Genomic DNA, 26,932 nt, shown 5'->3' with positions numbered 1-26,932 from the left:
AATGTTCTGTAACGCGGACCCAATAGCGATGGTGATCAATCTGCCCCTTCGCGACCTTAGCGGGTATGTTATGGGATTTGGCAGGCCCAACAGGACATAAGAAGGGAATCGTGGGATTTCAGTATCAAAATGGGAATCGACTTCATCCAGGACTGACTTCCAATAACCCTGTAGGTGGACACAATCCCAGAGGAGATGGACAAAGGACCCTCTGTCCCCCGCTGCCGCGCCAGCATGACACCTCGCGACTGCGATCCATTTAGTGTAGACTTTCTGGGGTTTAATACCAGTAGGATACAATTTTAGTGAGAGTGTCAGTCAAACCCATATGATAGGCGGAGTGGCGTGCGCGATAGTAGATACCATCCCAATCTTTAGTACTGAGTGTGCGGCCCAGTTCCCGCTCCCATCGGGCCCTACCTGAATTGTACACCCGGGAATACCGGTCTAATAGCATGCGGTAGAGGTCAGAGATGAGGTGTTTATCCGCAGTCCTTGTGATCAGCCAGTACTCATAGGGACTGAGTCGCCTATCAGCTTCCGCTCGCACCTGGTTATTGAGCGCCCAATGTCGGGCCTGCAAATACCGGAGGCGTTCCGTTTCCGGAAGGCCAAATTCTTGCTGGAAGGTTTCGAAGGGGATGATCCCCTCTCTGCCGTACATGTGAAACAAAGTTCTACATCCCGCAGGACGCCACTTCCCGTAGGCCACGACATCCTGTCCAGGAGTGAAGTCGGGGTTCTCCAGTAAGGGAGTGAGCGGGGATGGGAAGGTGTGGCTCAATGGTTAGAGCGGCATACCCTGATGCAGAGGTCTCCCCCGGGACCAGGGTTCAATTCCCCGCCTCGGCGGGTCTTGGGCTCAAAAATTCCACGGACCTGATAATTCTCGCCTCGGTGCCTATTCCAATCATGGAGTCCCACTCTGCAACTCTGGGCAATAGCGTGCTTAATCTCCACAATGGCCCCCACAACGCTAAGGATGCCTGGCCTCCACCTTGGGGGTGCCCAGGAGTGGACACCTCACAGGGAAAGCCAGGATGGGTTCCACAGCGGTATTCATACAAGCGCCTTGAGACCCTTGCGGGTGAGTAGTGCCTTATACAAGTATCAATTTACATTTACAATTTACATTTACAAGGTGGTCAGCTCATGTTTCAGATTGGTGCTATCCCAAACCTCCAGCGGTACCCTCGTAATATAAGAAGCGTAAAAGTTAGGAGGTCTATGTGGCCTGCGGAGAAAGGGAATCTTCTGCAGCGGACGGCCTGCTCTAACTTGGGCTTGTAAAAGCCAATGCTTCACCGACTCCCATTTGCTCCGTTCCACCAGCGTTCGCAATTGGGTCACTTGATAGTACAATAGGAGATCCGGCAGCCCTAAGCCCCCTTTTTCAGGAGGCAATGTAGCCAACCTGAGTTTCATTCTGGGCTTCTTGCCATTCCATATGAATTGAGCCAGTTCGGCTTGCGTTCGACGAAGCCAGACTTCCGGAGGGCACAGGGGGATGGCCCGAAATATATAAAGAATCTGCGGCAGGACTGTCATTTTTACGGCCGCTACTTTACCCAACCACGACAGTCGTAGATGTTTCCACCGACTCAGCTCTTTGCGAATAAGGAGCCGCAGACGCGCATAGTTGACCCGGACCGTATCGTGCAGCGTGAGTGCTAAATGAATGCCCAGATAGGGGACGGTCGTCTGGGACCAACTGAATGGAAAGTCCCTTTGTAGTTGGGACCGGGTGTGCGGGTCCAAAGAGAGATCTAAAGTCTCCGATTTGGCCATGTTAACCTTAAACCCAGACACCCTAGAGAAGGCATCAAGGCTTCCAACACAGGCCGGCAGAGAGGTACTCGGGGAAGATGGAGACAAAAGGGCGTCGTCAGCATAAAGGCTCATAGTATGTGTGTACACCCCAAACTTAATACCGTGCACCCCCGGATTGAGCCGTAACATTTGTGCCAACGGCTCCATGTATAGGGCAAAGAGCAGGGGCGACAGTGGGCACCCCTGTCTCGTACCCCGCTCAATGGGGAAGCGGGGAGACGCGCATCCATTGACCCTGACCGTAGCCGTGGGGAAGGAATAGCAGTTAAGGACCCACGTGCGAAACTTGACGCCCAAACCCGCCTTCACTAACACCTGCTCCAGATAGGGCCAGTGGACCCGGTCAAACGCCTTCTCGGCATCTATTGCGAGAAACATGTATTCGCCCGTTGTCCTCGTGGCCTTCAAGGAGATGTAGCGCTCTCTTTGTGTTATCCACTGTCTGGCGCTCAGGGATGAATCCCGCTTGATCCAGGTCGATCAGACCCGGCATCAGAGGCGAGTCGCCAAAATGCTAGTGAAGAGCTTGAGGTCCACGTTGAGTAATGAGATAGGCCGGTAAGCCTCGCAGCATGAGCGGTCCTACCCCGGTTTGGGTATGACCGAGATGGTGGCTTCAAGGAGGTCCCTCAGGATTGTACCTTGCTCTACAAAGGAGTTAAAAAGGGCGGTCAACATTAGAGCCACCTGCGGGCAAAAGTCTTATAGAAGACGGCGGAAAAACCATCCGGACCCGGAGCCTTGGCCAGTTTGAGACGCGAGATGGCTGCGATCACCTCTTCGGGCCGAATAAGTCGGTCCAGCGACTCCGCCTGGTCTGAGGTCAAGGACGGGAGGGGAATGGACGCCAAAAATCTCTCGCCCTCCGCAGGGTCCAGCAACGAACCCGTGTACAGGGAGGTGTAGAATTCGCTAAAGGCCGCTGCGATGTCCGAGTCCTCGGTGACCACCTTCCCTTCCTGTGTTATGATTTCCTGAACCGTTTGCCGTTGCCGTACTTCCCGAAGCGCACGTCTCAGTAATCTGCCACATCTGTCCCCCCTGTATAGTATAAGTGTCGCACCCGTAGCGCTGCATACTCCGCCCGATCCTGGTCGAGCGCTGCCAGTTGCTGCCGGACTTGTCGCAACTGCCACCATATTCTCGGTGCCCCCGTGCGTTGGTGCATATGTTCTAGTTCCCGCGTCCTCCGTGACAGCTCCTCCCGCTTGAGCGCGCGTTCCGCATTCTCGGCCGCCGAGACCGCGATCAGTTCGCCGCGGATAACTGCTTTAAGTGCCGCCCAGCGCATGGCCAGCGAGGTGTCCTCGGAGTTGTTGTGCATTAAGAAATCTTTGATAACCCCCTTGATTTGTTCCACGACCTCCGTCCGGTGCAGCAGTGTGTCGCGCAGTTTCCAGTAACGTGGTGTGCGTGTCATAGGTGGGAGGGAAAAGACCGCCACCATGGGTGAATGGTCAGACAAGGCCGCGGCATCTATTGCAACCTCAGAAGTGAGCGCATGCATGGAAGAGGAAGCTAAAAAATAGTCGATGCGGGCATAGGTTTTGTGTGTGTGGGAGTAGTATGTATATTCCCTCTCGTCTGGGTGCAGGCAATGCCATAGGTCTACCATACCTAATTCCTTCAGTCTAGCCAATCCTTCGTCGGAGGGGGCCCCAGTCTGCGAAGAGCGCTGTCCAGACCTGTCCGGTAAGGTGTCCATTACTAAATTCAGATCCCCGCCCATCAGGATGTGTCGATCAGGGGATGTGGCAACCTCAGTGAGAGCTGTATGAAAGAACCTCTCCTGATGCTCATTTGGGGCATAGACAGAGCAGATTGTAAAGGTCACCCCACCTAGAGAGAATCTATAGGATAACAGCCTCCCCTTCAGCTCTACCCCTTTCTGTAGGACCTGCCCTCTAAAGCGCTGAGCCACCAATATTGCCACCCCGGCCGTTTTATTGGGGGAAGAGGAATAAAATTGGTGTGGGAAGTAGCGAGACCGCATCCAGGAGCAGTCTTTCTGCAGAAGGTGGGTTTCCTGCAGCAGACAAATGTCCGCTTTGGAAGCCTCCAGCAAGGAGAGCACCGCCTTCCGTTTCACCGGGTTGTTAAGCCCTCTCACGTTTACTGTGAGAATCCGAAACTCAGTCGGGGACATGGGGCATCATACGGGGTGTTGTGACCCCCCCCCGCCCCGTGGGTCGTGGCAAATGCCGGCCAATGATCACTCTCATGCAACCATCCTTCCCTGCCCATCAAAAAGAACGGCACCCAGTGCCATACCAAGGAAGCCCCCGGACCTGGAACCCACCCACCCCATCCACCCCCCCCCAACCAAACCCCAAAAAAGGAAAGCATAAGGAAATCAACAAATCAGAACATACTTATTGTCCATCATCCGGAGGCGATTGGTGAAAAAGAGAAGGGGGAACGCTCAGAGGTGGTACAGGCGATCTTCACCCGGTCTCCTCCGGCTCACCGCAAAACCACACCGCCCTTGTAGGCCCAATTAGTGCAGTGAGGATTTAGGCGTCCCCAGGAGCCACCGTTACCAATGCCACTGAGGCCACCGCCGCTCCCCGTTCCTTCAGGCTTAAGGACTGGTCAGGCCCCAACGCCGCCACCCGTCCGCCTACTCGTTGCCATTCCGTGGAACGTCTGCGGCTCCTTTGGGATGGGCCCCCGATCTCGGACGTGGTAACCGCACTGTCCAGACCAAAAATAGAAAGTGCCTCTGCCAGAGACCAAACCTGGACCAGTCTGGAGTTCCATTTGAAGATGAGCCGAAACAGGTGCCCCCATGAGTAAGGAATTCCCTGTTCCTTCAGATGCGCCGTAACAGGCTTGAAGCTCCTCCGCTTAGTCAAAGTAGAAGCAGCTAGGTCCTGGAACAACACAGGACTATGATTCCTGAACTGGAGGGGGGAGATATCACGCGACTGCCGAAGAATTCTCTTTGAGCTGGAAATCGTGAACGCACACGAGAATGTCCGGAGGGGGGGCCTTTGGGCCCCTGGGCAGACCCACTCGGTGTACCCGGTCCATCTTGACCTGCAGTGGCCCCTCCTGCTGCAAGATATGTTTAAAGAGGGCCTCCACGTACGCACCCAGATCCGTACCTTCACCTTTCCACGGGACCGCCCTGATCCGGATGTTATTCCGTCTGGACCTATTCTCCAAGTCCTCGGCGTGAGCTTGAAGGTCAAGATTCTGTTCTGTAAGGCGGATCACATCCTGTTGCAGCCTATGAACGTCCTCCGCGGTCCCCACATCGTGCTCCTCCAGGGTTGCAACCCTCTCTCCCACCTCGTCCACATCCCTCCGCAGGTCTCTCATATTGGATGCGAGTTGAGAGCGCAATTCTGTGATGTCCTCTTTAATGGCCGAGAACAGTTCTAACATGAATGCCTTCGTCGCCGGAGCGTCGCCCCGGCGCGGGGATTTGTCAGATCCCGGCGAGGTCGGGTGCACGGGAGTTTTCACAGCAACATCCTTTGCCGGTCTGTCTTTCCTGAGTCTGGCCGCCGCCATTTTGTCTCTCCCGACGGCCCACTCGGGCGGCAATGGCAAGCCTGTCTCTTAGATCCAATCTATTGTGCCAAGTACCGTCCCCCACTTCCGCGTTGTATGCCTTAACACGTTCTTCAGACAGGGCCGCTTCCTCTCAGGGGCCCCTGTGGCCTAATCGTGCTGGAGTCTAGGACCGCTTCTCGGGCAGGGAAGCCAGACAGGGCAGCCCAGCCCCAGTTGGGCCAATGCGCCAGGAAAAGCTCTGTCCCAAGCAGGGTCGGACAAGCGGGCCAGCGCCAAAGCCACCTTGCAGCAGAGGCTACCCAGACGTGGGGAGGAAGGGCGCACACAACAGGCCCCTCGCGGGCCAACAGTTAGTTCCCCGCCGAAATGCGTAGGACCTGGGGAGCTGCCAGACCCAGGGGCCAAGGGGCTTCGGGGCGCGTGGAATTCAGCAGGCCGCAGTCGCTCCCCCACAGGCCAAAGGTGGGCAGTAGCTGTGCCTCGTGCCCTCGAACCCCCCCCAGGTCAGTGCCGTCCGCCGATGCGCGGACCGAGTACCAAAGCAGTTAGCGGGGCCACCCCCACCGCTCTCACCTGCCTCTCGTCGCTCAGCTCCACAGTGCCGCGAGGGAGCACTCACCCGCAAAGCGGGGATCTCACCACCGCGTCTGCAGCCGTTGTAACTCTCCGCCCAGGGGGTATGCGACACCGACCAGCCACCAGGAACACCTAAGCCGGGCCGTCTCTCCCACCCCCGCGGGGGTCGGGCACCTCTCTGCTCCCCGGCACCAGGATATCGCAGGCCCAGATTCCCCGGCGCCGCCGGTGGGCTCCGCCTCTGCACGCTCGCTCAGCACTCTCGGGGCCCGGGGTCTTGCAAGGCGGGGCGGACAACAGCGCTCACAGCCGTCCGATTCAGGATCGCTCGGCCTCTGGCACCCCCACAGTCACGGGGGTAGCGTCGGAACCCCAGGCAGCCCTCCTTCAACCCGCCGGCGCCACCCGATGCAGGGGACCAGCGGTGCCTCGGCGTGTGTCCCGTGTAGGCCGCACCACACCGCTCCGCCACCAGCGGTGTAAATTGCAAAAGGAGGGCACCAAACGCCACCAATCTGCTCCCAGGGACACCAAATCGGCCTTGCCAACGCCGATGGGCACCGTACAGGGTGATATACAGGGCTAATATTCTTGCGGCGCCGGAGGGACCGAGAAACGCGTCCTACTCCGCTGCCATCTTGGCCACGCCCCCTTCTTGTGGTGTTTAGGCTCAGATTTATCATGGGACTAAGATCTCTTAGAGTCCCCATGATGTGTGAAGAGGGACTGCCCTCCTTTCTTTTCTTTGAGGAAGAATGGGCCTTTTCCTCAGGTTCAGAGTCCGAATCTGTAGCAGCCTTTCTCTTAGTTAGACTGAGTAACAGTGTACCCTCCCTATCTTTGAGGGTTTTAGCTGATAAAGTGCGGCAATACTTGCATTCCTTGGGTTTGTGGTCAGGGTAGAAACAATATAGGCACTGTTTGTGGGGGTCTTCAGAGACTAGCCTATACTTCCCACAGGTGTTACAGGGCCTTAACAGCCCTTTATTAGGCTCTGGCGTCTCAAAAGCAGGAAGGGCTAAAGAATAAAACCCAAGAAACAGGGCCGGAATGAGAACCAAAACCGGCCCTGCCAAAGTGCTCGGCCGGCCCCCTGGGGGTGCGACCGAGCTCTTTGGTGGGGCAGGTTTTCAGCCGATTTTGTTGCAGGGCCGATTTTGCAGCTATGCTGCAAAAACGGCCCTGTAACAAACGGCCCCCAGGGCCCAAAACCGGCCCCCACCCTTGCGGCGCACCGGGGGATTGCCCGGTGCCCGCTATGGCCAGTCCGGGCCTGCCAAGAAATACCTTGAGAGTAGCTAAAGCGGAGACTGGAGGTCAAAAATTGAGAACAAAATACTGTAATGAGCAAAGCTCAGCGAGACTCCCTATCACATAAAATGCGGTAAGAAATCTGAGGTATGGTGGCTCTGTGGGGAAGGGAACTTTGAGGTCTCATCTGTGATTTACCTGAAGTTTGGATGTTTTAAAATAAGGCTGAAAAGTTACTTAAGTGAGTTTACGGTTCTATGGAGGTCCATGGTGATGTTGTATTACTGCTATTTCTTATGTTACCGTAGGACTCCCACCAGGACGACGGGGAAGATTCAAGCAAGTGAATCTATGAAAGATTCAATACTGGACAACCAAAAATATAAATATTAACAGATTTGTGACCTTTCCCATCTCAAATGAACTTCACTGGTGCAGTGCATCACAACAAAACTTGGCAGAACACATCTGGCCCGTAACAGTCAACGAAGGGTGTTTGTCATCAGGGTTCACTTAGACTGGAGCAGAGTAACTAAATATCCACTGACTCCCAACATGCTGCTACTAGAGGTTTCGACCCCAAGTGACACATGGTTTAACACAAACTGTACTGGAGGTGATTTTACACCCAAGTGGACATAGTGAATCTACAACCCAATTTCCAACACACAATTCAACAGTAAAGACTCTCAATGTCAACCGCTTTTGAAGTGAATACCACAACTGTGTCCAATAGTTAGAGGGCGTATTCATGAGAATACAAGCTGCAAAGTGTTACTAGTCTTCAGGCTTGTGATATTTGATCACAGTTTAATATCTATTAGGGGACCTATGAAATTATTATAAAGCAACATGAGGCACACCATTTTGTTTTTTATTATAGTGCACTTTTCTATTACCTGAGCAATTGCATCCTTGAGTTGATTGTATTTTTCTAGGTCAAAACGGGTCTTTTTGGCTCCTTTATGGAAGAAAAGTAAGTACTGTCTGTCCCTTGCATCTGGATAGATGTACTCCTGCAATGAAGCAACATCAGTAAAATTAGCATGAAGTAACATTTAAGGTTTTGAACAGATTACTGCTGATGTTAAAGGTGTGCTAGAATCCAACAATTTACAACTCAAGTCAAGTAAATCCATTAAAATATAAATTATGTTGAGTATCACTGCAAGTTACCTTAAATGCCTCTATATGAATTAGGTCAAGGTGCCAACAATAGATTTTCTACTTAACAGACAATTTCAAATCTGTGAATACGTTGAGTGCTCTACTGTAGCATCCTAAATTAATTATCATGAACAAGTATTAAATCTAATCTAAATAAATGAATGACTCCACAAAACCGGGTGTATTGCTTATTTCTGTGTTTATAACCATTCACATATGATTTCAGGGTACAAACATTTCTTCTAGTAAATTGAAGAAACCCATTTTCTGTCCAGCTGTTTAAAAAATGTTGGATACAATCTAGGCCCTATGTGTAGGCCTGTTATTGCTATGTTGATGAAATGGGTTTGGTACATTGCCAACCAGGATGAAGTGTTATATGTAATTGTTGGACATGTGCCATCAATGTACTTACTTGAAGAAACGTGTGTACCCTGAAATCATGTGAATGGTTCTAAAAACTGAAATACAACCGGCTTTGTTGAGAATCATTAATTTTTTAGATTTTATGTAATACAATGCACGCTCATGATAATTAATTTATGATGCTACAGTCGAGCATCTAAAGTATTTACAGATTTGAAATTGCCTGGTAGGTAAAATCCCTTGTTGGCACCTTAAACAGATAACCCTTGTTACCCAACCCTTGTTACCCAACCCCACATGGGTAGATTAGGTTGCCCAAATTTTGATAATTCTATATCTGAAATAAAGCATCCTAAAAGGAGAATGCAATTTTAAATGAAATGAATTAAAGGTAAGTACTGGCATTAACCAAAGCTAAAATGACCATGAATGTCACATTGCATGCAAACAGACGCAGGATGACTTAAGCAGACAAATGCAAGGGGAGGCATGACAGCCATCTTGGTATAGGTTTTCTATTAAAGAAAAACCACTCCAAATTGAAATTGGTGGCTGATGCATGGAAAAGCATGGTTTACCATCTTGGAATGGATTTGTATTAAAGAAAAGCAATTCCAAGTTGGCAGTGATGCATGCATGTATCAATTCCAAATGAGCTGCTGATGCGGGCACATGTATTGTGATGGACCATTTTGGCACTTTTATTGTACTGCTTCAACATGGTTGACAGTCATTTTAAAGCAGTCATTTAAATGTTGAAAAGATGGTGTAGGGCAGGGTTAAAAAAAATGTGGACCCCCCAACATAAATAAAGTAAAACTGAAAATTGGGAGCGGCAGAAGGTGCATCGGTCACGCAGGAGTACATACAGAGACCATGGATAGAATGATTCCGTAGTTTGATAAACAAATGTAAAAAAAAAAAAAATACAAACGGGGAATGGAAAAGGTGACTGAGTGAAAAGAAAGGGGGTGGGCCCTGGGATGTTAGAGGAACACGCATGGGAGACACCAAGACAAGTACTCCATGAGTGCCCAATGGATGGATGAAGAAAAATAGTCCCTTCAAGTCAACAGTGGAAATATACAACTCATTCAATCAGAACACTGTGAGACTGTAATATCCAGGGGAGGACCAAACACAAGAATAGGAAAGAAAGCCACTGATTCAAGAGTGGAAATCTGCCCATTCATGGTCAAAGGGCTGACACCAAACCATTGGAAATAGTTATGGACAATTCACAAACATTCTGAACTCTGTCCAGGCCACCCTCCAAGACAATGAAATTCACCATCATCAACTGCGAAATCCATCCAAGGAGATGCTATAACACCCCTCTTGAACAGAAAAGCCTCAAACAGTGAAGGAATCTTCTGAGACTTTGTAACACAGGACAGATCCATTCACTGTAGAAAATTAATATCAGGGATGCAGATGGTCTCACCAACTACCTCCTCATTGAGCACAAATGAAATAATCATTGATAAAGCAGTCTTCAAGCAACATGATCAGATCAACTAGAATAACATCCTTCAGAATTAGTCATCCAGCTTTAGACAATGCTGTGGCACAGACATTGCCTTCCCTCAGGTAGTTAACACCATCCTAATCACAACCAAGAATGACCACTATCCTACTGATCCTTCTTGATCTCTCAACTTCAGCTGTGATTTTTAAAGACTGCAGGCAGAAGGAACACACATCATTCTTGATGGCAGAGTGCTTGGAGCCAAATACATGGGCTACTTGCTAGCCAAAATCTTCAGGGAGCGGACTGAAAGAATTCCTTTTGATCGGGGACAAAACTGCCTGACATTCTTTCATATTTGCTCAATGCTGACTCAGGGGGTGGTTCTTCTTGTACATTCTCTCTGCTGGTGAACCTCTTCAGTAATCCCAGGTAGAAATAATATGCCCGATCTGAATCTAGTACCTGTAATTCCTCTTTAGTAGGCTACCACCTCTCTTCTTCCTAATGGTTCTGAGCAATATTTTCGGAACCCTTTTACCTTGCAGGGAGAGAGCTTTCTGCTATAATGCACTCGCACAAGTTACTTACCTTCGGTAACGATATATCTGTAAGAAACAGTAGTTCGTATTAGATTCCTTACCTTAGAATACCCCGAGGCGTCAGACTGGATCCGGAGACTTTTGCATAGCAGTACCCTTGCGCGTGTGTAGGCGGCGTCTGCGACTCCGCGTCCGGCGTCGTTGGCGCCGGGATGACATCGCCGGAGTACTTAGACGCCGCCCTCGCGCGCTGACGTCAGTTCTTATACACAGCTTTTCCGCGCCAGAAAACGCAGAGCCATGATAAAAACCAACACTGGTGCTATAAAAACTAGGGCCCTGAAAGGGGGATGACCTTAACCCTAGATATCGGTTCGCAGAACGGGGAGGATGGGTGGGGGCGTAAGGAATCTAATACTAACTACTGTTTCTTAAAGATATATTGTTACAGAAGGTAAGTAACTTGTGCATCTGAAAGAAACAGGTTAGTATTCGATTCTTTACCTTAGAATAGATACCCCAGCAATACCAACCCCGGTGGTGGGTCTGGGAACCAATCACACCAGAAAGTCCTGGAGAACGGAACGGCCGAAAAAACCATCTCTCCGGACTTGGCTGTCCAGGCAGTAGTGTCTTGCGAACGTGTGCAGCGAGGCCCACGTAGCTGCCTGACAGATGTCCTGCAAGGGGACTCCCCGGCCCAGGGCATTAGTAGCTGCCGTGGCCCGTGTGGAATGGGCCTGAAGCCCCACAGGAGGCTCCTTTCGAGCCAAAGAGTAACAAGCCTTGATGCACAAGACGACCCATCGAGAAATGGTTCGTTTGTGCACCGCCCGTCCCTTCTTAGCACCCACGTAACCAACAAAGCGTTGGTCATCCACCCGGATCTGGCGGGTGCGATCCAGATAGAATGAGAGCGCATGTTTTGAGTCCAGACGGTGGAGCCTCTCTTCCTCTTTCGAGGGATGCGGAGGCGGAAAGAAGGTGGGCAAAGTGATGGACTGCCCGATGTGGAAGGCTGTGACTACCTTGGGCAGGAAAGAGGGTCGCGTCCGCAACACAACTTTGTCCAGATGGACTGAAAGGAAAGGAGGTTTAGAAGAAAGGGCCTGGAGCTCACTCACTCTCCTGGCAGAGGTGATGGCAACCAGGAAGGCGGACTTCAGAGTAAGAAGGCGAAGAGGACAGTTATGAAGTGGCTCAAAGGAAGCGCACATCAGATAAGTTAAAACAAGGTTCAAGTCCCACTGAGGCATCACGAAAGGAACTGGAGGAAACATATGGGTGATTTACAACTGGGGACTTGAACAAAGAGGGCTGATCAGGTAGCCTTAAGAAGGCGGAAATGGCCGAGAGGTAGCCCTTCAGAGTGCCCAGAGCAGAACCCTGCTGGGCAATAGAAAGAAGAAAGAGGAGAACCTCTGAAAGAGGGGAGAAAGGGGATCCACAGCCTTTGCTGTGCACCATGCCACAAATTTGTTCCACCTGCAGGCGTATACCGATTTTGTGGAGGGACGCCTGGCTGCCACAATGACATTACAGACTTCAGGAGGCAAGTCAAATGGCCTCAACTGCCGCCGCTCAATCTCCACGCATGTAAGTGGAGACTGGACAGGTTCGGGTGGAGGACGGTCCCCTGCTGCTGCGACAGAAGGTCTTCCTGAAGAGGCAGACGAATCGGGGGATTGATTGACATGCTGAGTAGCTCGGGATACCAGAACCTCCGTGCCCAGTCCGAAGCCACAAGTATGACTTGGGCCCTGTCGCGCCTGATGATCTTCAGCACTCTGGGCAGAAGTGGTATAGGCGGAAAGGCATATAATAAACCGCATCTCCACTCGCGACGAAAAGCGTCTCCGAGCAAGTGCCGCCTTGGAAATTCCAATGCGCAGAACTGATGACATTGCGCGTTCTCTTCTGTGGCGAATAGATCTAACCGAGGCTCTCCCCACTGCTGAAAGAGGCATTGCGCCACGTCAGAGTTCAGATGCCATTCGTGATCCATCATGCACCGACGGCTGAGTTCGTCCGCCCTGCCGTTCAGTGAACCTGCCAGGTGTTCAACCACCAGGGTCACGCCCTGATGTTCCAGCCACTGCCAGAGGCGCAGAGCCTCCTGGCAAAGGGTCCACGACCCCACCCGCCCCGTTTGTTGCAGTACCACATGGCGGTGTTGTTGTCCATGAACACCTGCACTACACTCCCCCAGAGAGAGGGGAGGAATGCCTTCAGTGCAAGTCGGATCGCCCGCAGCTCCAGAAGGTTGATATGGAGCCGGGACTCCGCCGGAGACCAGAGGCCTCTGATCTCCGCCTCTCCCATGTGGCCTCCCAGCCCTGGAGGGACGCGTCCGACACAACTACGTGCTCCGGTTGGGGTAGGGAGAGGGATCTGCGGCTGACCCAATCGCGGTCCGTGAGCCACCACTGCAACTGTCTTGCAGTGCCCTCCGAGATCAAAACATGGTTGGACAAGTTGCCCTGATGCTGGGCCGACTGAAACTTCAGGTCCCACTGCAGAGCCCGCATCCGCCACCGGGCAGGATGCACCAGGAGGATACAGGAGGCCATCAGCCCCAGAAGCCGCAGCGTCAACCTGACCGAGACTCGGGATAAAGGCTTAAAGATCGGAATCAGAGCCTGAATATCCCGAACCCGCTGTTCGGGAGGATAAACCCGAAACTGCGCCGAGTCCAGAACCGCTCCGATGAAGAGGAGCTTCTGAGAGGGACACAGGTACGACTTCGGCACATTGATGGAGAACCCCAGCAGGTGCAGGAGGTCGGCCGTAGTCTGGAGGTGACCGACGACCGTCTGGGGTGAGACCGCCTTCAACAACCAGTCGTCGAGGTAGGGGAAGACTGACAGCCCTAACCTGCGCAGATGAGCTGCGATCACCGCCATCACTTTCGTGAACACCCGCGGGGCGCTGGTAAGGCCGAAGGGGAGCACGGTAAACTGAAAGTGCTCGTGGCCTACCATGAACCGCAGGTAGCGCCGGTGGGCCGGCAGGACGGGGATGTGGAAATAAGCGTCCTGCAAGTCCAACGCTACCATCCAGTCTCCTGGGTCCAGGGCAGCTAAGACCTGAGCCAATGTCAGCATCTTGAACCTCTCCTTCCGGAGGAAGCCGTGGACGTTCCGCAGGTCCAAGATAGGGCGTAGGCCCCCTTTGCCCTTCTTGGGAACCAGAAAGTAGTGGGAGTAACAACCACACCCTACTTCTGGCCCAGGAACGCGCTCGATGGCCCCCTTGGCCAAGAGGGCCGTAACTTCCTCTCGCAGAATATTCAAGTGATCCCCGACACGCTGTGGTACTGCGGTGGCATGGCTGGAGGGGTCTAACAACAACAAGTAGCAATGGGTCACAAAGAAACGACAAACTGACTAGGTATCTGTACGGACGTGACCTCAACTGTGAATGTGAAACAGCGAAATCAAACCTAGGGTACTTTCGCGATTAGAAAAAATTCCCATCAGATTACCGACCTGTACCACCCTGCATCATATGGGATCCTTCACCATGAAGGTAGATAGTTGTACCCTCGGTAGATTTGGCAAACCTCAGCCTATTCTCACAAGTATGTCCCTATGCAAGTGTGATGTATCTCGGCGTCAAGTGGTAATTTGGCTAGCAGTGCTGAACAAGTGAAAATGATAAGTGACTAATGTGAAACCACATAAAATTGGGTAGTGAAAAGGTGAGAACTATTTTAATGGATACCTATTCACTCCCAAGATAATAAAAACAGTGCAAATAGTAGTATAAACAAATGACTACTAAAGTAGATATTGGGTCGACATGTTTCTGCAGTTTATGCGGGGCCAAAAGGTCTCCTACTGCTTCCTCAGGACCATGAGTGCTACTGCTAAGTGTAAGTGAAACAAGTGAAAAAAAGTTTTTTATATCACCTGGAGTTCTCCTATATTGTAGGAGAATATTGCCCCACCTCACCTGGCCACAGCTCAGGTAAATCTTGGGTTATCTTGGGAGTGAATAGGTATCCATTAAAATAGTTCTCACCTTTTCACTACCCAATTTTATGTGGTTTCACATTAGTCACTTATCATTTTCACTTGTTCAGCACTGCTAGCCAAATTACCACTTGACACCGAGATACATCACACTTGCATAGGGACATACCTGTGAGATTAGGCTGAGGTTTGCCAAATCTACCGAGGGTACAACTATCTACCTTCATGGTGAAGGATCCCATATGATGCAGGGTGGTACAGGTCGGTAATCTGATGGGAATTTTTTCTAATCGAGAAAGTACCCTAGGTTTGATTTCGCTGTTTCACATTCACAGTTGAGGTCACGTCCTTACATATACCTAGTCAGTTTGTCGTTTCTTTGTGACCCATTGCTACTTGTTGTTGGTAGATATATATGTATTGGGGCAGTAGCAATGCCTGGTCGGTAAACATCCCCTAGGACCCCCTCCCCCCTTATTTGTATTTATGGCTGGAGGGGTCGCCTCGAAGGGGAGGGAGTAGCCCCTTCAGACGATTTGCAGCACCCACCTGTCCGATGTGATGTTGCGCCAGTGGAGGAGGTGATGGCGAACCCTGTCCCCACTGGCGTCTCGTGGGCCTGAAAGCTCGGACTAGGAAGGCTTTGAGGGGATGCTGCAGGGGTGGATGTGGACTGGCCGCGCTGTTGTCCCCGGGCACCGCCACGGCGGTTACCACGTCCGCCACCGCGCTGGATGTTAGTCTGCGGCCCGTGGCTGGCAGGACGTGTGGGGGTGCCCCTTCCTTGGCCACGAAAAGGGCGAAAGGCAGCAGATTGCTGGCGCGGGTCTGACAGGCCCAAGGACTTGGCTGTAGCCCTGGAGTCCTTAAAGCGCTCAAGCGCACTGTCTGCCTTGTCGCCAAAGAGGCGACGGCTATCAAACGGCATGTCCATAAGGGTGTTTTGGACATCAGCTGAGAAGTTGGCGGACCTCAGCCAGGCATGGCGACGAATCGCTACCGTCCTTGCCATCGCTCTACCCAGCAAGTCCGTGGTATCCAGTCCACATCTGATGGAGTACCGTGCCGCATCTCGACCCTCCGCAAGGGCTTGGGCGAGTTTAGTTCGGGCCTCCTTCGGACATTGTGGCAGCACGTCTGCGACCGTGTCCCACAGAGAGTGGGTATAACGGCCCAAGAGGCACGCGGTGTTGACTGACCGCAACCCAAAACTCAGGGAGGAGAACATCTTTTTGCCATATTGTTCGTACCTCTTGGATTCCGGAACGGAGGGAGCCGTCGGGAATGCGGTCTGGGAGTTAGAGGCCTGTATGACCAGGCTCTTGGGGGAGGGTGGACAGGAAGCAAGGGTCGCCCGGAGCCGGGCGGTGGCGTCTGGCCACGTTCCTATCTACAGGAGGACCTGTAGCGGGCCTGGACCGGTGCCCAGAAGAACGTCAGACAAGGCCTCCTTAAACGGCAACATAATAATAATAATCCACATTTGTAAAGCGCACAATCACCCGTAAGGGTCTCTAGGCGCTGGGGGCCATCGGGAAGATTAAGCAAGCTATTGCCCAGAGTCACATGGTGCTGGGCTAATCTGCTGCCGGTGCCGGGGATCGAACCGTGATCCCCAGATTCCAGAGTCAGTCACCCTGGCCGCGGCGCCACACCTCTTCCCTACAGAGGCTCTGAAGAGCTTGCTTGCGGTTTAAGGACCTCAGTGAGGAGGTTAATCCTCACGGCCGCGACGGGGGGCTCAAGGGATAAGGCCTTGGCCGCCCGCGTCAACACCACCCTATAGGCTCCCCCCTCCTCCGTAGCCACGGTAGGAGGGGAGACAAAACCAGTGTCTGGCGAAGTGTTCAGACCACTGGCGTCCCCAAGCTCACCTGTCCAGTCCTGATGAGACTGGCACTCCCGTGCCAGAGGGTCCTCAGACCCCTCCCAATCCTCCTCGCCACCCATCCCCTGGTATGCAGGGTCAAATGATGGGGCCGGATCACAGAAATACGAATCTCCCATCGGCGTCGAAAGCGGCATCGAGCGACGCCGCTCCGGCGCCGGAACCGGACCGAGGGGGGGACTGGGGACGGCGTCGACCCTGGTCGGCGCCGGGGGCGACACCCTAGCAGCCGGCGAGGTCTTAAGGTCGACCGGCATCGACCCGGATCCGGCAGAGTCCTGCGGCGTCGGGACCGAAGTCGCCGGAGCACCTGACGGCGCCGCTTGGGCTCCCAGTCGGGGCCGCTGGGCCCGAAGGCGCCGTGGAACCCGAGGAGTGAGCGACCTCATGGCAGTGAGGAAGGCGTCAATCTCTTCCGGCGTCGCATCCTGCCCAGGGACCTGTGGGTTTGGAGCAGGCCGCAACGCCTGCGGCACCAAAAGGAGCCGCGTGGGCGGTGTCACCCGAACCCCCCGGCCACGTCGCGCGAGCGTCAGGGGGTGTCGGAAGAGCGATGCCGTCTCTTCGACTTCTTGTGCCTCTTACCTGAGGACTTGGAGCTCGAGGAGTGGTGTCGATCCTCCGAGCCATGATGACTCCGGCCCCGCGACCGGTCCCTCTACCTCCGTCCGGACCTAGACCTCGAACGGCGCGGGGCTGACTGCCGGAGCTCGAGGCGCTTGCAGGACCGCTCACGCCTAGCCGTCGACATCAAGGCCCGGCAGTCAGGGCACGACTTGTCTTCGTGGTCGAGCCCCAGGCAATGAAGACACCGGCGATGGGGGTCGGTAACCGACATCAGTCGGTTGCAGTCGACGCAGGGTTTAAACCCGGGCATCCCTACCGGCACCGTCTGAGTCGTTCGATTTCGAAAAATATGATCAGAAAGATCAAAAAGTCTACTAAAAAAATGACTAAAGGGTACCACTGTTCCGGGATCGGCGCTTGCTGGCGCGGAAAAAATAGGAACTGACGTCAGCACGCGACGACCGACGCGGAGCCGCAGACGACACCTACCGACGCTCAAAGGTACTGCTACGCAAAAGTTTCCAGATCCAGTCTGACGCCTGGGGGTATTCTAAGGTAAGGAATCTAATACTAACCTGTTTCTTTCAGATACTTGGTTTTGTATGCAATGCTTGTGCCTCAATTACAGGCTGGTAACGTTACTTTGTGCATTGATGTAATATATACAAGTTATGCTTCTTTTGATAACTAGGGAATCTAATCTAGAATTGCCAGTTTCTTTAAAATGTACGCCATGCCATCACTTTCATGAACAAACAAGGGTACTAGTGAGGCCAAAATGGAGCACTGTGCACTGAAAATTCTCATTGCCCACTGTGAGCGGCAGGTAGCGCTGGAAGGCCTGCGGGTTAGGGGTATACAAATTAAGTGTCCTGCAGGTCCAATACCACCATCCAGCCATTGGGCTCTAGGACACTAAGGACCTGGGCTATCGTGAGCATCTTGAATTTGCCCTTCTACAGGAAGGCGTTGGGAGCACGGAGATCTAAAACAACAAAAAGGCTTTCCTGCTCTTTGTTCACAAGGACGTAGTGAGAGTAACACCCAGTCCCCACTTTCTAGGACATACCCTTCTCTGTTGTCCCTTTGGCCAAAAGGGCCTGCACATCAGAAAGCAATTCTCAGGCAGCCACCTTCATGGTGTTGGATGGTAATGCGGGCTAGGAAGAAATGGACAGTTTTGAGAACGTACGTATCTGTAGTGATAGCCTGCAACACGTGAAGGAAATATTAGATCCTACCTCCAACAGGGTGGAAGGGCACTGACAAAGACACTAATCAGTTTTCCAGCTGCTGGGAGCAGGGGACTGGGCTGCACGTTGTTCTTGCTGTCCTGAGCACAGTCTCTGCGAATTGTGGCCTCGACCACAAAAGGGGTGAAAGACCTGCTGGGCTGATGGAGGAGACTGGTGCTGGTAGAGTGGGAAATCTCTACCGTAGCCACGGAGAGAGGGAAATTGCTGGTGGAATTGTCTTGTGGAAGCTGAAAGGCCCAAGGAACGTTTTGTGGCGCTGCTCTCATTTGACCATTCCAAGGCTGAGTCTGCTTTGTCACCAAAACGACAAGTCATCAAAAGGCATGTATATTAAGGATGCTTTGATATCCACAGAAAAGCCTGTAGACTGCTAGTTCCCACTGCTTGACCTAGACCGACAGTCATGTCCAAGCCAGAACATATAACAAACTTTGCAGAACTGCGGCAGTCCTGCATAGCCTGGTAAGGGACGCCCGAAGGTGATCCGGAACAGCTGGTAGGACGAGTGAGACGGTATTCTAAAGAGCATAAGAGTAGCAGCCTAGAAGGCAGCCAACATTCACAAGCTCAGGGCCAGGCCGCTAGAGGGGAAAATGAAAGTTTCCCAAACATTTCTATTCTTTTAGATTCAAAATCAGGTGGAGTGGAGTGAAAAGTGTTGGGATTTACTTTGCTTGTGAATGCCTGTACCACTAGGGTCTCTGGCATCAGGTGTAGAGTAAGAAAGCAAACACAAGGAGATGGACGGAGCACTGAAACTTTTCAGGCACTCCCACTCACCCCCGGTCACAGATCTGTGTTGAATCTATAATCGTTCTTTAGCTCACTTCGTCACCCAAGTTCAGACACAGCCATATGCAAATCAGTCTTGACCCTGTGCCTCATGGAAACAGTCCAGCCTGAACTGCCAAGCCATGTCTTCCCTGGACCGGAAACAAGCATCCTGGGACCGGTTTTGGGCTTCAGCACTCATCACCCAAGCTAGCTTGAATCCAGTGGCAAAGTGAGCAAGGGACCTATGTCTGGGCATACCAGGGCATACAAGGAGATGATGGACGGATCATTGAAACTTTTCAAACACTCACCCCCTGCCAGGCAGGGTCACCTGGTGTGAAACAATGGCAATGAGATACCTGCCAATTAACAGGCAGACCTGAACGTGGTTTTGACCGAGTGGTATCCGCAAGAGTATCATTAAATGCGAATAGTGGTTATGTGGGTGCCTGACCTGGTTGAAGTACTTCAGTCAACACATTAGTCTTAAATTCCACAGTCAGAAGCTGAAAGTCTAGAACTTCTGCTGCCCTTCGTATAACAAATAACAACGAGAAAGTTTCTCCATGGCAGAGAAAGACACAAGGCCAGTGCCTGGAGAAGTATCCAGGCAACTGGCACCATCAAATTCTTCAGATCAGTTTTCCACATCATATTGGGGAACTCAGTCATTCTCTTCATTCTAGTCGTCATTGTCTAAGCTAGTGTCAAAAAGATTGTGTAAAATGTGAGCCCTACCACGTGCTAAGGGCAGGTATCAAAATCTGAAGTATTGTCAAGTGGCTGCTTGCCAATTGTAGTCGGGCACAATGTTTGTGAAGGTGTTGGTGGATTCTATTTGGAATAAGATAGCACGATGGGCTGTACATCTGTTGTCGGTGGAAAAGGGACCAGTGTAGTGAATGGTGCTGGGACCAAAGCCAGCTTTGAATCGGATACAGAGGCGAGGAGCATAGATTGTGTCAAGGGCTGACCTGCTGGTAGAGGTCCGACTGGAGGCCCATGCAGATCCTTGGGATCCACACAGGCCTAGAAGTTGTGCCCTGACCCCAGCCACCATAAGCAGACTTCATGAGGGGTTTCTCACAGACATGTGTTTGCAGCAGTTCGTACATGGTTTAAATCGAGACATTTTCCCCTGCACACTGGTTAGGTACGGAGAAAATACAGGTCTGAAGACCAGAGAGAAGCACCGGATCAGAGTTGTGAAGGCACAGAAAGAAAGTCCACTTGGCACTTCCGGAGGAGAATTAAGTCTGCTCATAACCGCATGATGCCACCTGCAGGTACACAGGAGTACTGCTTTAAAGCTATCAGATTCAGTACGACACCTGGGAAATATTCACAAGGTGAGGAATCTGCAGTTAGAAGTATCCATCAGAAATGTCTCCAAACTGCCCACAAGCAAGTTGTAGTTTAGCACCTTCTAAGCTAGCTGACACAGTCTGTTTTTTTTTTTTAAAGAAGAGCTACAAAACTGAGGCTTACGCCCCGAATCATCTCAAATGCAGACCAATTTATATGTAAAGTACAAGGGCGAAGATTTCTTTAGCAGTGGCATATAAATGGCAGCACTGACCTTCAAGGTTATCATTCTTGAATCATGATAACTCCGACTGTTTTTCCTTAACCATATTAATACATGATAATGGACATATCTGGTAAAGGGTGACATTGATTATGCTCCCAAATTAAGAGTATTTACGTTTAGAACACTCTCTCTAGGGGATACTCTCTCCCTTGGCCCCAGAATGGATGTGGATTTCTAACAGTAATAGCTCTCGCATGTTGATAGGGGGCATTGTCAATCTCCGGGACAGGCTGGCACCAGCCGGGAAGTGACGGAGTAGAGCCGCATATAGGCACCACGCCCTCAGAAGTGGATCCACCAAGAGACACTGCTGGCGGTAGTGCACTGAATATAACTTGGGACCTTTTTGGCAGTCACCGGTCCACTCCAGAAAATGGAGAGGAGGTATGACATGGGGAGGAATCTGCTGTTAGAGTAACCACCAGAAACCACGTTACTGAAGGTAAGTAACTTGCTCTCTTGATAAAAACTTCTAACCTCAGATCCCCTACCCTTTTGAATAGATACCCAAGCAGTGCCACCCAATAGGCAGAGGAATTTGAGGAGTAGACAACCAAAAAATCTTTCTGGATCGAGAGGACAACATTTCCCTTTACAAGTACCTGTTGAGGCAGAAGTGATTGGTGAATAAATGCACCGATGAACAGGGTGCAGCCTGACAGACGTCTAGGACAGGAACACCCCATCGCCAGCACAAACAGTGGAAGCAGTCTAGGCACTGGCCAAGGAGCCTGTAGTCCCTCAGTGGGATGTTTCTTAGACAGGGCATAGCAAGTCTTTATGCACAGGATGATCCACCTTGTAAGCGTTCATTTCTGTATTGCTTTACTCTTTTCTTAGCACTGGCAAACCCCACAACAAGCGGCCATCTACTTTAGTCCCTTGCATGCGCCATGTAGAATCTGAAACCTTCCTATGGTCTTGAGGGATGAGGTGGAGAGAAAAATGTGAACAGGGTGATGGATTGACCAACGTGAAGGGCACTACAACCTTTGGCAGAAAGGAAGCAAGAGGCCTCGGAATCACTGACACAAAAGAAAGTGCTGTACGAGCTGCACTGACAGCACCTGAAGCTCACTGCAATAGAGCGCAGAGGTAAATACGATAATGCAAACAGTCTTGATAGGGAGGAGCTATAGAGATCAGCCATGCATGGATACAGCATGCAGATTAGAAATGTAAGTTTCAAGTTAAGTTCCTATTGAGGCATAATGAAAAGAATGGGTGAAAACGTGTTACACTGCTTTCGGGAATCTCATCACAATGGGTGTCTTGAACAACCATTCTTATAAGTTATAAGTTTATTGTAAAAACGCGGAGTCAAAATATAACCTTTAACTGTGCCCAAAATAAATCCTTCCAGGGCTAAACATAACACAAACCAATCCAAAATTCAGATAGCTTGGTCTCTAGGGGATCAAGGTGACAGCCCCCATATCAGGCCACACATTTCATCTAACATCCCAAATAGATACATTTACTTGAAGGGCATCTAGCCGCAAGAATCACATCCAATACTTTTCCAGGTAAGTTAAAACTGCTCAGTTGTCGCAGCTCAATCGTCATGGATAGAGCTGTAGCCTGTGGAGTTACGAGTACAGTACCTTGTCCTGTTGCTGGGACAGGAGGTCCTCCTGAAGAGGCTGACAGGTCAGAGGTCAAATACTCTAGCTCATAAAGTTGGAGTACCACACTCTTTTGGTCCAGTCTAAAAGGACATAAGCTTGTCTGTGCTGATCTTCCTTAGAATTCGATGCAGCAGAGGCAGCAGTGGAAAGGTGTACAGGAGCACTGTGCCCAACTACAGACTGAATGGTTCACATAATGCTACTTGTGTTCTGCCATTTGACATCTGCTGAGATTGTACACCCTGGTTTGGAATTACCCTACCTGAAGATGACAACCATGGAGAAGCTGTGAAAATACAGTCATCTCCAAACGTTGCTTGATATAGTACCACATGGCAGTCGTGCTGTCCTTCAAGACCCACATTGGCCTCCCTTTGATGTATGGGAGAAAGGCTTCCAGAGCTAGAAGACATGTAACTCCAGAAGAGTATTGTGGAACTTAGGGGTCAATTGTTCCATTGGAACCAAATCACCACCTATCTAAGGACACCCCAAACTGGAGACAATGTATGTATCACTTCTGTGAGTTCTGGGCTTTGACAACTGCCTGCTGCATGACAAGTTGAGGTCCACCTGCCACCAGTGAAGATTCTGGGCTATCTCTTAGAGACAGATTTTGTCTGACAGCTGAGCCCAATGGAAATGGAGGTCCAATTGCAAGGCCCACATTTGCCAGCAGGCAGGAGAGACCAGGAGAATTAATGAGATCAGGAGTCAAAGACGCTTCAGAACCGTCATCACTCAGACCCCGAATTGAGTCCAAAACATTAGGATAATATCCTGAATATAAAGGACTAGCTGCAGGGATGGAAACACACTGAGCACCATTGTGTCCAGAATGGCCTTGATGAAGGGGACTCTAAGCCGGCTTCAGCTGTAAACTTTGTTTGCAGATGGAGAGATGAGAGAGTGACCATTATCTGAAGGGGGTCTGAGACTGACTGCAGGGAGCCTACTTTGAGGGGTCAGTCATTGAGATTTGGGGATACATACATGTGTTTCTGACATGACTTTCATGAACACTCGATAAGGCCGAAGAGCAGAATGGCATGTTGAAACAGCTCTGACCCCCCTATGAAACGAGAGTAGAGTCTTAGGGACTGCTTGACGACAGATGAAAGGACACATCCTGCAAGTCCAAGGTTAACATCCGGTCCAATGGTCAGGGCTGAAAAAAACGGGTCTTGAGATTGAGAATCTTGAATTTGTCCTTCCCTAGGAAGGTGCACTATGAATTATAATGAGTAATACTCATCGCTTTTCTAGGACCCTCTCTATGGCCACTTTGGCCAAAAGCAATGGGAATTCCTTCAGAAGGATGGCACTTCCAGAACCCTTTTTAAACCAAGGCAGAGGCCGACAAAGGGGTGAAAAAAAGAAAGAATCGGGGAGTGAGCTGGAAGGAAGGAGATCAGAACATGAGCAGACAGATGCAAAAGGAACCAATACCAGAAACAAGCAAATCATGATACCCAACACAGATATCATACTTACAACTGAGTGAAACAATGATGCAGAGATAAAACACCTCAATAAGTTTTGTCCCTACCCACCACAATGATTTCCTCAGATTTAAGATGGAGATGGCCGAGTTTCACAGAAAAATTAGACAGGGTTTTCTTTGATAACTCAGGAACAGATGATTAAGATGTACCCGATAAGAACACTGGCTTACGGAATAGATCCACATTCTAGACAACCTGAAGAAAAAGAGACCATTCTAAAATATTAATAGGGAGGAAAGAGAAGCCCTCCAACAGCTGTCGGGAGATCCCTCAATTGTTTATCAACCAGCCGATAAAGGTGGAGCTGTGGCTGTCCTTCCCATGGAGGTGTATCACGCACAGAAGGTCTACGACTGCTTAATGGCACAATTACAAACGTTAACAAGAGCCTTGCCAAGCACTGGATGACTAACGCAGTGTTCCTAGCCAGAAAGCAACCGAGGGACACATTTTTATATATTCCAAACGGTACATAAGAACATGAAAGAGTTATATTGACTACATCCTCCTTAATTGAAAAAGAGCTAAAGATGAAGAGAAAACTGTTTCAGAATGGCTGAATGACCTCAACCTTCACCTGAACTAGAAGTCCTCTTGATTAAGACCAAATCTGGCTCACCCCTTGATCCCTGTCCTCTTCATATCCTTAAGCAATGTAAGGAGACCCTCCTGCCCCCGCTACTTCAAATAATGAATAAGGCCTTAAGTAAAGGCATTTTTCCTTCCCAATGGAAGAAAGCGGTTGTGAAGCCGCTCTTGAAGAAGCCGTCATTGGACCCAGAAGTGCTGAAAAACTTCCGCCCCCATTTCGCTGCTCCCAGCCCCAGCTAAGATGCTGGAAATCCATCTACACCAGCACCTTTCCTCCTTTCTGGATTCCGCCGGTCTTCTGGATCACTCGCAGCATGGTTTCCGGAGGGGTCATAGCACGGAATCCGCCCTGACCGTGGTGCTTGACAACATCCGCACCACGGTCGAAAAGGGCGGAAGTACGTTGCTGATCCTTCTGGATCACACAGCTGCATTTGACACCCCGTCTCCCCTCATTTTAACATCTCGTCTGAGGGAGATAGGGGTGGAGGGGCAAGCGCTAAGCTTGTTGGCCTCTTTCCTAGACCAGAGGGAACAGAGAGTGAAGCTGGGAGAGTTCCTATCTCCATCCCTGCCGCTGAATTGGGGGGTCCCACAGGGGTCGGCGTTAAGCCCGACCCTGTTTAATATCTATGTGACCCCCCTGGCCAGGCTCATTAGATCTTTTGGGATGGAGGTAGTGTCGTACGCCGATGATACGCAGATCCTACTGTCTCTCGCCAAGTCTGTCAGCTCCTCTGCCTCCAAGTTTAGACTCTGTATGGAGGCAGTCGCCCTCTGGATGATTAACAATTCACTGCGGCTAAATGGCGAAAAGACAGAGATCCTCGTATTCGGCGAGAAGGAAGACATCTGGTCGGCGGACTGGTGGCCTGAATCTCTGGGGACCTGTCCGGCTCCAACTCGGGCAGCACGAAATTTGGGGGTTATGATCGATCCCTCCCTTGACATGGCTCTTCAAGTAAGGCGGACCATCTCTACCTGCTGGGGCATCATTGCAATCTTGCGCAAAATCAAGTACTATCTATCTGTGCAAGCTCGGAAACAGACGGTCGTAGCTTTGATAACATCCCGGCTCGACTATTGCAATGCTTTATATGCCGGGGCGAATAAAGGTCTGCTGCGAGGTCTCCAATCGGTGCAAAATGCTGCGGCGAAGTTTGTCCTGGACCTTCCGAAAAGGTCGTCTGCGACCGCTGCCAGGAAATCTTTGCACTGGCTCCCCATTGACGCCAGGATTTCATTTAAAGTGTTATGCCTGGTGTATGGTGCCTTAAACAAGAAGGAGACTGGAGGTATAAAAAAATCTCCTCTCCTCGTATTCTCCTGAGAGGAACCTTCGCTCCTCGTCGAAATTGCTCCTTACGGTGCCTCAGGTGCGCAGAGCTAAATGGGGAGGCAGAGCTTTTTCCAATCTTGCTCCAAGATGGTGGAATATCGTCCCCCTGGAGATTAGGATCCTACCCTCAATGCCTGCTTTCAGAAAAGCTTTAAAAACTTGGCTCTTTGGTATAGCATACCCTTAGCTTTGGGTTTTAGCCTTTTTTCTTTCTTTTGTCTGATTTTCTTTGGTAGGCGCCTTGATGCCTTCGGGCAAAGTTGCGCGTTTATAAGTTTACTTTCAATTCAATTCAATTCAACTTCACTACTACAATTGAGCGACCGGATTTGGCCTTATTAGACATACAGATTTACTCAGAGAGCGGCACCTTAAAGACAGAATTGTCTTATAAGGCCATTGATAGAAATAGCCTTCTCCAATTCGATAGTTTCCATCCTCGCTCTCTGAAGGAAAATCTTCAAGTAGGGCAATTAATTCGCCTCAGGCGAAACTGCATGGATCTGTGCATATATGAGAAACACTCGGAAAAGCTCACTAAGAAATTAACATAAAAGACTTATCCTGATAAAAATATTAGAAAGCTAAGAAGAGGGCAGGAAAAAACAACAGAGAACAATTTTTGACTCCCAAAGTAAGATGAGATACTGACAAGCTGTTCTGTGTCACAACATTCTATCTGAGCACTCTTGAAGTTAAGAAACTAGTGAACAAACTCTGGAGAATAGTAAACTCAGGACAAGGGAAAATTGACAAACCCTTGTTTGCCTTTCGGAAAGGCTGCAACCTATGCAACATGTTAGTCCACACTCACCATGTGAAACCAAAGTACATTTCTAGACAGACCACTTTGTGGAATAGGACTCCCATCAGGGGTCATTTCCCTTGAGGACACTGCAGTGTTTGTCAAATTTACAAAAAAAAGTCAAAGCAACCCCTGGCAACTAAAGTAGTTTACCAACTCTAACTCAATAAATTTGATCTACATGATAGAATGTCCCTGAAACATTCTATATATTGGAATGAGGACACGAGATAAGAATCGGGATTAATAAGCATTGCAGTACCATTAGGTGTAAAAAGGAGATCAAGCTTAC

General features: G+C 50.5%; 1 protein-coding gene across 2 annotated transcripts in view; it reads right to left on the bottom strand.

The window, feature by feature from the left end:
• The window catches only part of MCU (mitochondrial calcium uniporter), a 786,648-nt gene that overhangs the window by 7,766 nt on the left and 751,950 nt on the right, over positions 1–26,932 (bottom strand). For both annotated transcript variants that reach the window (XM_078643082.1, XM_078643083.1), the window contains one exon: positions 8,079–8,195. In XM_078643082.1, the coding sequence (XP_078499208.1) occupies positions 8,079–8,195 (117 nt within the window). The remainder of the gene's footprint in view (positions 1–8,078; positions 8,196–26,932) is intronic.

The sequence above is a fragment of the Lissotriton helveticus genome, chromosome 5_1 (assembly GCF_964261635.1).
Source record: "Lissotriton helveticus chromosome 5_1, aLisHel1.1, whole genome shotgun sequence".
Classification (NCBI taxonomy): Eukaryota; Metazoa; Chordata; class Amphibia; order Caudata; family Salamandridae; genus Lissotriton; species Lissotriton helveticus.
Note: the sequence above shows the minus strand (reverse complement) of the source record. Positions and strands in the feature narration are given on the sequence as shown.